This window comes from Tiliqua scincoides, chromosome 6 (assembly GCF_035046505.1).
Source record: "Tiliqua scincoides isolate rTilSci1 chromosome 6, rTilSci1.hap2, whole genome shotgun sequence".
Classification (NCBI taxonomy): Eukaryota; Metazoa; Chordata; class Lepidosauria; order Squamata; family Scincidae; genus Tiliqua; species Tiliqua scincoides.
Window position 1 is genome coordinate 2,993,509 of NC_089826.1, and position 12,776 is coordinate 3,006,284.

The window sequence follows — 12,776 nt, forward strand, 5'->3', positions numbered from 1 at the left end:
GCAAGTGCTTTCCTGCTTCTGCATTTTCAGCCTTCTCTTCCATTTCCAAAGACTTTCACGATATGATTAAATGGAACCAACCTGAATCGTTCAAGTTCCCTCATCACTTAGAGGCTCAACGGCCTACACAATATCATAGCTAGAGAAATGCAGAGCACTGGGTTTTACAGGGAGCCTCACCACAGTAGCCCCAACCCTTTGGAGCCATTCTCCACGGTGGGAGCAAAACGGAGGCCTCCCTGCAAAACTTAGTGCTTTGCACCCCCTAGCTATGCCGCCAAACCTACATTATGCAGAAAACATTAACATATTTACTGCTCTTCAGTATAAGGTGGGCTCAAATTAAAGCATTCTGTAAGTTATTATTCATAAGACATGATTTTAGTTGCCTAGAAAGAAAAAGGTACCTGAAAAAGGTGACAAAGAACTGTACCAGGTCCATAAAGTTACTGTGCTGAGAAAACGCGATCTGCAAAAAAAAAAAAACACACACAATTACCTATTGTTGTCAATAATCTGCAGTGTGGTCAAGGCTACATTTACACCAGAGTGCTGCTCACTGAAAGAGCGTATGAGAGCTAACACTGAAAAACCATTTCATTTACAAATTAAGTTCCAGGCCTTCCTACTATTTGCCCAAGAAGGCCTGCAACATGTGAAACATTAAAAATATCTAACATTACATCACGTTAAAACTACAAGTATATTAAGTAGCAGAATAAAATGTACAACTCTCTCACGTGCACACACCAATGCAGTGTAATCCTAAACATGTCTACTCAGAAGCAAGCCCCACTGAACCCTGAGTTTAATGGGACCTATTTCCAGGGGAGTGCGTGCAGGATGGCAGCCAACTACTACTATGGAGCACTCCAGAACCCACAAAAGTCTCTGCTCCTTGGAAACATTTTACTTTTAATACAGTACACAAAAGGATTAAACTGGTGCAGCTGAAAATCCACCAGAGTTAAATAAAGAAGAATCCAGGATCTGGTCTTGGTCATTTCCCTCCTGCCTGGGCAAAGAGGCACATTTTCAACCAATGTTGTCACAAAAATTGGCCCTGGCTGGTCTCCAGATGTGATCAAGTTCCAGCCCAGCACCCTATCAAGGGGGTTTCAGCCCCTTCTTGACAGTGAGAGTCTGCCGGCCACCGTATTGACGTTCCAACTGCCCCCATTCAGCAGAGTCTTTCCTAGAGGCTATCTTTCTCGTGCCTCTTTTTAAATTGCAAGGCCTTTTGGGAACCAAAATCATTTATAAAACTAAGTAAATGGTTGAGTAAATGTTTTGTGTTGAAATATGGTACATAAACAGTCATAAACATAATCTCAGAAGAAGGGTTTGTACGCATAAAACGCCCCTGATAACAGGGAGGACGTGTTGGACCATCTCCAGAAGCATCCAGTAGGACAGACAATCCTTTCTTACAGGGACTTCTGAAGAGAAAGAACCCGAATGGCATGTGTTTCTTCTGCTCCCAGAATGCTTCCTCTCCTACACCCTCAGATACTGGTAGTACCTCCTTGGACACTTCCTCTGCTCTAGGCACCCCACTAATGCCACCGTGCCAGCCCCAGAGGCATCAGGAGACTCACCAGCCTGGCCGGAGAGCAGGCCTCAAACACAAAGCAGGGTCTCTCTTTAACAGAGAGCTGGTCTTTCCCAGTGAGTTATAGTCCACGGCACATACTGGTCTGCAACACCACATAAGCCCTCAGCAGGTATCGGGGCAGTGCTGCTGCCACTCTCCGGGTTATCTGCTTCCTGGCCGGGGCCTTGCCAGCCAAGCTCAGCCTTGGCTGTCCCAGGTCCTGGTGCTGGATGGCTGCTGCCTGCTCCTGCCTGCTCCAGGATCTGCCGGCCAAGCTCTGCCAGCCAGCCAGCCACTGCCAGACTGCACATACTCCACCGTCTTGTCTCCTGGCCACAAAGCAGCAGCTCCTCCACAGGCTCCAGGCATCACACAGGTCTGGGGTCAGTTTCTAGTGCCCCAAGGCAAAACCCTCTGCAGGATCCTCCCACAACAGTGCCAAGGTGACTCACTCCCAAGGTTCCCAAGTCCAACAAGCTTTCCAGGCAGCACTGGTTTACAGTCTTCTCTAACACTTTTTTTTTTTTTGGGGGGGGGGGGGTTTGGCGGCGGCAGGAGACCCAACTAGAGAGAGAAGTTTATACTAATACACTGGAGAAACGAGGGAGGAAAAATTATCCACAAAAATTATCCTTGCAATTATTGTATGTGAGACAACTTTAAACCACAGCACAAAAAACCTTTAGTGATCTGAATTTTAAGAAATCCCCCTTCTGCATCAAACCTGAGTCTTGCAGGTTTGTGACTTCCTTGGACTGGACAAAGGGAGAGAGCCATCCTAATCAAACCAATCTGCAGGACTCTGAGCACCAGGGTTCCCCCTTAGCCCCTCTCCCCCAGTGCTTGGAACTCTATTGCGGCTGTGCAGGGGCAGCTCTGGAACACTCAGCAATGACATCTTCATCGCCAAGCAGGAAGCTGCATGGGGCTTCCCTTAGAGCTCCCCTTGGAATCTAAACTGGTGAATCTGAGCTGTTGAGGGCAGTTTTCACTGCCTGGGTGGGACCTTTAACATCCGTGCCCTTCTTATGACTTGCAAAACCAGAATTATACAAGTTTGTCTAACTGGGATACTTTACACATCACAGAATTTGGCTCTTTTTGACACAGATCAGACTGCTTGCGTACCAAACATTGGTTTTGGTTCTTTTTTTCTTTTTCTTTTTTAATGTGAGAAGTACACACTGTCATAGCCACATATTAAAGAACTCATCACAAGGGAGGCAAGACGGGGTAAAAAACAAAAAAGTGAACCATCCGTTTCTCAACTGTTCATAGCCTTTATGAGTACATGTCCTAGTGTCCCATGTCTTCTCCTCTACACTGCAATTATCAGGAAGATAATTCAGTGAAGTGATATATACTGCATGCCCTTGTAGTTCCTTGCAAGACTTCACTGACTATACTTTGTCTATACTGTATAAAGCAGGGGTCTCCAAACTTTTTGGCCAGAGGGCCGCATCAAATACCTAGCACGGTGTTGAGGGCTGGGAAAAGAATTTAAATATAAAATTTAAATAAATAAATTAGAGATGGAACTTAGATGAGTGAATAAATGAATGAATGGGCTCATTTGTTCAACGTCTCTGGCCCTCAGAACACCCTCCAGACACAATCAGAGCACAATTCTGGTCATGTTCAGTTGGGTGGGCCAGAGCCTTCAGGGGACAAGAGGTTGGCCGTGGGCCGGACAGAGGCTTGCCGCAGGCCACGTCTGGCCCCTGGGCCGGGGTTTGGAAACCCCTGGTATAAAGGAAGGAGCTATAAGAGAAAACAGGGAAATCTTGACCTCCTGACTGCCCCTCAACAACATTCCAAGTGGGTGGCATGCCCTTACTCAGTTTGATTTCTGATAAGCCAGACTTTCCAGGGACAGAAGTGCATACAAGTGGACTAGAATTTCTCTCTCCTTATGTACACCTCCCTTAACCCATTCCTGCCCAGCCCACAGGTGTATACATTATATCCCTGTTGCATACATGCAACGTTGGGCAGAAATGGCTTAAATTCCTTTTTTAGTAGAGCACATAACATATTACAGGTTGATTCAACCCACACACTCTTCAACACTTAAGGAGTCAGACTCCTTGCAATAGGTAAGAGTCACATGAAACAAAGGGGGGAAAACTACACTTAAGTTTTTTTTTTTAAATCTGTAAAACTCACTTTTTCCAGAGCCGAGTTTGAGGAGGATTGGAGTTCAAGCAAGGAGACTTCCTGAGAAACCTTTAAAACATAAACCCTCCTCTTGGATCTTGTGTGCTTTTGTTCAATAAAGCTGGTTTGAATTATCTGCTACTTGGCAACACAGATATTAGAATTGGGTTGGATACTCGCCTGCATGGTTTTCTGCTGCCAAACATTTTGCAAGAGTAATAGGCTAATTTATTTTAACACACTTGCATGCACTTTTCTTTTTGTTTCCCCCTCCCCATTCACAATCTAACCACCATTGTAAACATTGATATAATTAGTTCAAAATAATACAAATTTATGTAACTGAAACCACTATAAGACAGCCACGATAACCAGAGTTAAAACAAAACCCTCATAAAAACCATAAAAACTTAGGGTAGGCAAACTTTCTGGGGCAAAATGTTCCACAGGACTGAAGCCACTTTGAAAACGGCCCCACCTTCAGATGCCTCTTTGGTAAGAGAGCATGGAGCAAGGCTCTTTCTAAACAAAAGAACACAGACTTTCATTTAAGGAAAGAGAGTCTTGGTATAGATAAAGAGGAATGCTCTTAATATATGCAGTATGTATAAATGAAAATCTATATAGCGAGAATACCTATAAAGAAGAGTGTATTCCTCAGGGAACTGGAAGAAAGGTCCATCACAGGTTAAAAACCACTATCACTATATGACAGATGCAAGGGAGTGGCAACAAGAAACGGGGATTTGTAGCCTTGTGCGCTCCCTGAGACATCTGGTGGGCCACTGTGAGATGCAGGAAGCTCGACTAGATGGACCCTTGGCCTGAACCTACAGGGCTCTTCTTAAGAACATAAGTGTCCTGCTGGATCAGATAAAGGGCCCATCTAGTACAGTCACTCATCATTCAATAACACTTGCATCTCGCACTGTCCTGGGTATCATACAGGATTTAGAGTCTTTACCCTCTGGTTGGTTCCAAGATCAATAGTTCTCAGGTGCAGTCATTCACAGCCTCATCCAACGTAACCACAACAGCTAAATGGAACCTCTAACGTGAGTCATGGGGGTGGGGGAGAGCTGTCACCTGCTTCTGCTTTTCCCAGAACAATCTGGACATTTGGTTGACCACCGTAGGAAGCAGGATGCGCAACTAGATGGACCTGCTTTGGTCTGATCCAGCAGGAGTCTGTGTATCTAAAACTTTGAAGATGCCTCACGTCAGCATCACAGGTCTATGTTTGCAGCTCCAAAGTTCATTCTTTTTCTTTCTATTTCTCCTTCTCACTGCATTAGCAGCACTTCCAGCAACCAAGACGTGTCCTTGACATCTGAACTTCAGACCGGCACACTGCAGCTTGTTGTCGCCACTTCTTTTAAGTATTCTGCTGTGAGCACATTGCCTGATGCTTCAATTGTTTCTGTATGAGAGAGACAGTTCCTTTTTCTAGCTGTCACACAAGTACATATTACTGGATCACTATGGATGTCACTTCACATATCCAGACTTGGGCTAACTGTTTTTCCCCTCCCCACTTCTCCATATTGGCTAAGTTTCTCATTCATGTGCTGTACTGTGTCACTTGTAAGTGACCTAAAGGCACACCACAGCCTGACCTCAATGTCTGAACCTCAAAGAAGTGTGCATTCCGAACTTTTTGGAAAGGAGTGTCTGTTGCATGGACCATCTACTTCTGTTTAGATTCTCCCTTTCATCCACAGTACTCCAAATGGAACACATGGAGCTGTTAGTGCCCACATTGTCTTGCATAGCTACAGCAACGTTCAAATACCTTTATATCCTGAAATCTGGCTAATGTAGACAAAATCACAAAGTCTAAGTCCCTTTTAAAGCCATCACCACATCTTGTGACAGGGAACAAAAGAATTAAATTTCTTTAGAAACACTTTCTTTATACAAAACAAGTAATCTTTATGCCCTTTTTTCCTATACTTTATTGTCTTCAGTTTCAGCTGCAGAACTAAAAATGTAATACAAAGTTGCCCAAAGTAACAATCTTAAAGGAACAACAAAAAGCCTTACAATTAATTGAGTTCTTGTTTACCCAGCTGGTGAAACTAACAGGAATTACAGAAGTCCTGAGTCTTTATTGATCCCTTGACAATTTCAGCTGAGACTATATTAAATTATATATCTTCAGTTGTCTACTATAGACAGGTGCTCAATCCTGGTTAAAACATCACAAAAAACAATCACTCTTCATATGTCAAGGCTTTCAGTCAACCTTGTGAAACTTTTGGCAGTCCAAATCCAGAACCATAGCCTACACTCCAATCCATCATGATGGTCAAACAATGAACCCATTTGAAGACTAAAACAAATCTTCAAAGAGATGTTATCACATATCCATTATCTTCACTACAGATCCAGTGGCATCAGTAAGTGCTGCAAGAGATCTGAACGCAAGGGAAAAAAGCTTGCGCGTACCGAAGTAGTTTTGGTTTTCCTGATTATTTCTGTTGCTGTATAACATACACACCCCTGGTTTCTCGCCCAGATGTTTTGCTTAAGTTGCTTAACTGGTGTTTTGGGATCAACAGAGCTGTAAATGGGTTGGGGTACTCTTGTGAACCATTTGGGGTCCTTGGACATTCAAATTAACTAATCCAACCGCTGAATCGGCAATTCCGATCCCCATGCCACATCAAGCGCTATAGCAGTAGGGTTCAACCTGTTCTATAAACTGCTGCCTTCTGCCTTACGGATGGGCTGCCCACTGGAATGCTCGGTTCCCTGCACTATTAACACCATTTAGCAAGAAAAGAAAAAAATCTGCTTATTGTAACGGGCTATTTTTCAACTATCTGCTTTTCCACATACACACACAGAGCACAGGAGCGGCATCACTGGTGATCTACATTTAGGATGACAAGCACCAGGCACCATCACTTACATGACCAATTACTCCACCTGTGACAGGGCCATGATAAGCATTTTCAAAGCAGCTCTATTTGATGTAAAATATTCGTGCTATTTAGTAAAAAAAAAAAAAAACTATATAGAATTGATAACTCACAGGGCAAAACACAGCTTAACTGTGGCGTATAAAACTGCTGACGCTGACTCATTCGGAGTAGATTTGAAGCGTTCTCCATTACCAACGGGTCAGATACAGTGCTTCAGTTTCAGGAGAAGAAAAGGGAGCCAAGGTAAGGGAAAATAGGGCTTTGTTTGAACTGAAAACCATCTGTAAAATTCCACTGCTAGTTTCTGAACCTCAACTTCCTTTCTACTTGGTTCAGAGGGTTCTAAAATTGCAGCGTTTAACCCTCTGAAATCAGTACCCTGTAAAAGCTCTCCCTGTTTCCCAAGCTAACAGTAAAAGGCTCTGAAGGCTCTTAAACTTAAAATAGCTCCACTGCTCTTTTCAGAAATGACTTTCAGGGAGATCGACACCAACCCCAGCTCAACAGCATTCACAAGATGCATTTGCCTGCTATTTCTGGCAGGCAGTCTTCATAAGACTCATTCTTCACAGCGCGTTCCAAACAGAAGAAGACCAGGCTGATCACAGGCAGGAGGCATTCCTAAAATCAACTATAAATTCCAGCGAACATCAAAGATTTGCAGCACACCAGACGGGGAGCCATCCCCAGAAAGAACTTACCTGCCTTTCCCCATAGAAGCTGAGCTTAAGCAAGTTTCACAACGCAGCTGTCACAAGCTGAAACCACAAGACAGAACCAACCTGACAGAAGGGTCAGTCCTCTTCTAAAAACCTACATTTTACCAACTTTAAAACGGAGGCAGCTTTTTAAGAAGATCATTCAAACAGAGGAAGCAGGGAGAGACATTCTACACTGAGACACTTTTAAAACCAACTGAAGTGGCTTTGAAGAGAGGTGGAGCAACGCTTTAAAGGGGGAGAGAGAGAGGAGAACTCAGCTGTGGTAAGAAGTGCAAACTATCAGAAGCACAAAAGAGCATTTATATGCTGGGAGCTTCCTTATTAAGGAAGCCAGAAACACAAGACAGCTTTCAGTCAAGAACATCAGGACCAGCAGCACTAACACTGACAGCGGAATTCTGGAGCAGACCGCCACATCCAGAGTTTTCAAAAGTTTTCATTAATGGCAAACTAGAAAGTGGACAAGCCAACTAAAGCAGCACAATTAGACTCCTCAAGTAAAAAGTACTGATTTATTTTTCCCCTGTACAATGGAGCACCCAAGAGGGTTAGGGATAAAATCACAATACAAAAACATAACTAACTTCATTGTTAAGGATTATAGTGTCAGTGATGTTTAGGATTAGAAAAAAACAAAGTGGCCAAGAATAGGTAAGTAAAAAAACAGAAGTATCATGTAGTTCTGTCCCAGTCTTGCACCAAGAGGTGTCTGTTTATCCATTCTTCACACAGCACTTGATACTGGGAAAGCATTTTACAATGTTGATTTATTCTTGTCTGCCATACAGGGACGGCAACAGGTTTGAGAGAGCCCTGGGCAAGTACTCTCCAGAGTTGCCCACCTGCCTTCTCCCCCTCTCCCCAGGAAACCAGAGGGTCCTGGCAGACTTACTAGACCACAGCAGTGCATCTCAGAGTTGGTGTGCCTGGAGCCACCACCCTCCCAACACAGCATCACTATATGATGGGGACACTGTAGTGAAACTCAAGAAGTGGTTTCTGTCACCCCGGCATTCTTCTTAGTTCTGTGGTGCTCTGCTGGACGTACTGGGCTGCAGGGGCCCAATTCTCAGGGCTAGTGCAGGTGGACACCCATTTAAATTTTCCATCTAAATCACTGATATACCATTACTCCAGAGCAATGTTAAGTCGAGGATTGCTGGGGAATTAAAAAAGAGCTCAGAGGCACTGGTGCTGATAGGACCACCAGGAGGGAAAACGTTTAAGAAAGGTTCAATACAAGCATCAATACCAGTAGGCCCTACTGGAGTCCTGGAACCTGAGCACTTGCTTGAGGGTTTTACTTGCTGCTACTGGGCCTGCCTCATAACTACCCTGCAAGGGAAGTCACTAGTGTCTGTGTATCACCTAAGGCTGAGTAGTCCTGGCTAGTCCAGGGTCATACAACAAGTCACAAACCAAAGTCTTCAGGGCAGGACAGAAATGTTTAAAATAAAAATAAATACATTATGTGAGAGTCCATGGAATAGAAACTTGTGCTGCCATGTTAGCTACAGCCCAGCACTTCCCAAACTTCCTGGGCTCATGACATCCTCTGTGCTGCAGAGGCAGTCCTTGAACCCAGAAGTAAGTGGCAATGACGCAAAACGACGATGATGCAATATCTGCAATGATGCAGATGCGATGATGTCACTAGCCACTTCTGGGTTGGGAGGCTGAACAGAGGCTAAAAATAGCAGTAAGAAGGCCAGGGCAGGTGGGATTTTTCAAGCACATTGTTTTTGCGCATGGCAGTTCTGCGCAAACAAGCCAAAGAGTCTCTTACCTGTATTTTAATTGGCCAGGTAAAGTTGCTGACATAGACAAAGAAAGTGATGTTGGGGTTGTTGCGGAAGTCAAATTTCTCATTGGAGAAGCTGTCCTTGTACTCTTTGATTTGGCCCTTGGAAACCACAGGAATTTCTTCCCCTGCCTGAGTACCAGCTGTTTGTGAAGTTTTAAAAGAAACGATAGGTCAGAGTGGCATAAGGCAGCACTTCCCGAACTCACCCAGCTGGCAATTCCCCTGTTCTCTTGCGCCAGATCCAGCCCACAGGCTGAAGTATAGAGAATGCTGGACTACAGCATTGGACTAGGGCCAGAAAGGTATGGGTTCAAATCCTAACTCAGTAATTAAGCTTACTGGTGACTTCGGACCAGTTATCTCATGGTCAAACCTATCTCACAAGATTGCTGCAAAGACAAAGTGGCAGGTGGAAAGGCGACCACCTATATGTGATTAACAAAGATACCAATTACTGTTAACTACATTTCAGCAGTCACAAGAACTCAAGATGTGGACATCAGATAAATGTTGTAGCACTTTATTTGTTCCTCAAATTATCTTTATACCACAAAACTGTGTGCCAAAATAAAGGTTCTGCACAACACAGAAGACTACTAAACATGTAAGTAACTCTTTGGATGCATACAGATTATAAACAGGAACTGGCTACATTTTACATGCAAGCCTTCATCCACTGTTGGCTGAGCTGCTATGGCGTCACAGAAGTTCTAGAAGAGGAGCACCCACTGTATGTTTAGCTAAGGAAAGCTAAATTTCCTATGAAGTTATGGGATCAGGGGTCCATACATAACAGCATAAGGTGAACATTTTGGTTCACTTATGTAGTTAAGACAAAACTCGCACACATCAAGATTCAGCCCTTTTCTGGAATCTGAGTGATTGTGGATCCCTTGTTGGACTGATTCAACATAACTGGCCCAATACTTGGCCAATGACTTCTGGTGGTGGGAGTGACAACAAGAACGATGATGATCTCATCAACCACTACCTCTTTTCAAAGCATTTCCAGTTCAAATAGTAGGCGTGGGGGGGGGGGGGAGGATTGTTCTCACCTGCAAAACTGGTTGACCAAGTGATGTTGAGATTGAAGTTTTTAGAAGCATTGATAAACATGTCCAAGTCTCGGTTTTGCTGATTTGAGGGGACAAAAGAGAAGATGCAGATTAACAGATTGGCTTCCATTAAAACTTGATCAGTCTTGCTTTAACAATCAACAGTGCTCACTAGGATTCCCATGCTTGATTCATACACTTTACCTATGCCACCACATTCCAGGGTCTCAGGTTGGTCCTTCCTTCATTGGCATACAAAGGAAAAGGTCCAACTTGAAGACAAGCAGCAGATCTACAATCTCCTCCACGAGGAAACACAGAGCTTGAAGCTACATCAATTCCCCACTAGTTCTGAATATATTATGGCTTTCTGTCATTTGACAACTACCAAAGCTACCCTGTTTGGACATCACAATACAGCAGTGAACTCCTTGGGTTAATTATGCACTGGGTAAAGGCGTATTTTCTTTCTGGTTACCTTGGGACAACAAAAATTTCCCAGCTGGAGTCGCCAATATGCAAAATTCAGACAGAAGCAAGATCTCTCAGAAAGCAAAGTGAACACAAACCAGTACCATGAGAGCTGCAAATGGTGTGAGACGCAGAGGCCCATGCATACAAAAAGCACTTGACATGTTCCATCAGCCACAGAGACCCAAAACATCTTAATCAACAGCGCGAAGTGCAGTGGGGAGAATCGACTAACCTCTTCAGGCGTTGCTACAAAATTGATTGCTGTATAATAGCGATCATCTTCCTGGGAAAGGCTGAAGGTGAACTGATAGTCGATCAGGAGAGTGTCTGTATAAAAATATACAAAAGAATAAGGAGATGTTTGGAAACAAAGGATGCTACTTTTCCCCTGCAGGGAAATAGGCAAACTTATTTTCTCAGTCCCAGTCCAACACACACAATATGAAGATACCTTCCCAGGCTGTTGTAAAGGTTACTAAACCACTGCAGGAAAGGTTTTAAAAACGATCCAGGATTTTATAGATAACATTTATTTTAATAATCATTCACATTATCACCTTTACTGCTATTTTTTTTAAAAAAACTTTTTTGTTTATTATTTAATACTTCTTTACCCTGTCCTTCAAACAAAAAGGCTCCCAGAGGTTGATGATTCTAATGTTACTATGAGGAGGAAGTTCAGTCTGAAGCGCTCACTTTCAAATTCCTCTTAACACAGCAGTCCATTAAACCTGACTTCAGCTGCAATTCTATCCACACTTACCTGGGGGTAAGCCCCATTAACTATAGCAGAGCCGCCTGAACCACGGCCCGGGGGCCAGATCCGGCATTAGTGCCGATCTTTCTGCCCAGTGAGCAGATCTTTCAGTTCTGCTCAGGCACCTCATGAAGACCCTCTTGATCCAGAGACAGGAACACTCTGGAGAGTTGTGTCTGACCAGACATGCTGTCGCGCGGCCTTCTGGGACACCGGGCAGATGACATGACTGCACAGATTTCCTGTTCTCTGAATGGGGAGAACTTCATGCAGTGCCCAAGCAGCACACTCAGATGCAGTCCAGATGGGGACTGCATTCCGGGCGCACAGTGGCCGCAACTTTGAGCGCCGCTAAACGACAGTGAGACTTACTTCTGAGAAGAAAAGCATAGCATTGAGCTGTTAGGTATAAATTGTACCATACAGTGACTGTACCTATCGCTTAAAGTGATAGTTTAAAAAAAAAACACAGAAAATGTAATATGGGAAAGGAACAAACAAGCCTAGAAAGATATGGCTGCCACTATGAATGTGCTTCAAAAGAGAGCTCTTGCATGCCCAACAAGGGATAAAGAAGCAGATTGTTTTAGAGTTCTGTGTGCTGCAGTTCATCTGTTGCAAGTGATTCGTTACAGAAGCACCAAGCAAATTATGTCCAGATGAAAGAAATGCAGTTTCTACTCACAGTAGCACGTTCCTTTGAGAGGATTGCCCTGGTATCGGTTTTCAACTTCACACCTAGAAGAAAGAAACATTCGCAATGTTGGCCTTGCATCTTAGTTTTCTCATGAGCTTCAAATCAAAGTTTTTATTTTCTTTTAAGTCACATCCAGCTAGGAAGTAACCTATGTTAATAACAGTAAAGAAGCAAGTCTAAAAATGTGCTGAGTTAACTAAAAACATGGCAGCACAGAAGACCAATACGCAGTGAAACAATCTGAAACACATGGGTAAGAACCTTGGCGCAAGCTGGCAATCAGTGAGTCGAACAAGTAGTAACTAATGTATGGAGAACTGAGCCAGGTCTGACTGTATCAGGAACGAGTGCAGCTGGTGTATCTGTCAAAACAGGACAAAGACCCTCCAGGGTCCATGTGGACACCTCGGTCTTTAGGTGCAAGGCGCTAAGTCCAGAAGGACCCCCAAATTGTGAACCTGATGATTTAAGGAAAGAGGAATTCTCATCCAGAACTATCACACTGTTCACAAACCAGTAGAACTCCCAACCAGGAAAGCATCTTATGCAGATTTAATTTCAGTTTGTTTGCCCAAATCCAGCCCCCACG

General features: G+C 43.8%; 1 protein-coding gene across 2 annotated transcripts in view; it reads right to left on the reverse strand.

Annotated features, from left to right (window-relative positions):
• ATRN (attractin) overlaps positions 1–12,776 on the reverse strand; it is a 137,620-nt gene that overhangs the window by 40,258 nt on the left and 84,586 nt on the right. For both annotated transcript variants that reach the window (XM_066632160.1, XM_066632159.1), the window contains exons 21-25: positions 12,176–12,228; positions 10,966–11,060; positions 10,260–10,338; positions 9,187–9,344; positions 408–469 (exon numbers count right to left, since the gene is read on the reverse strand). In XM_066632160.1, coding sequence (XP_066488257.1) covers positions 408–469; positions 9,187–9,344; positions 10,260–10,338; positions 10,966–11,060; positions 12,176–12,228 — 447 coding nt within the window. The remainder of the gene's footprint in view (positions 1–407; positions 470–9,186; positions 9,345–10,259; positions 10,339–10,965; positions 11,061–12,175; positions 12,229–12,776) is intronic.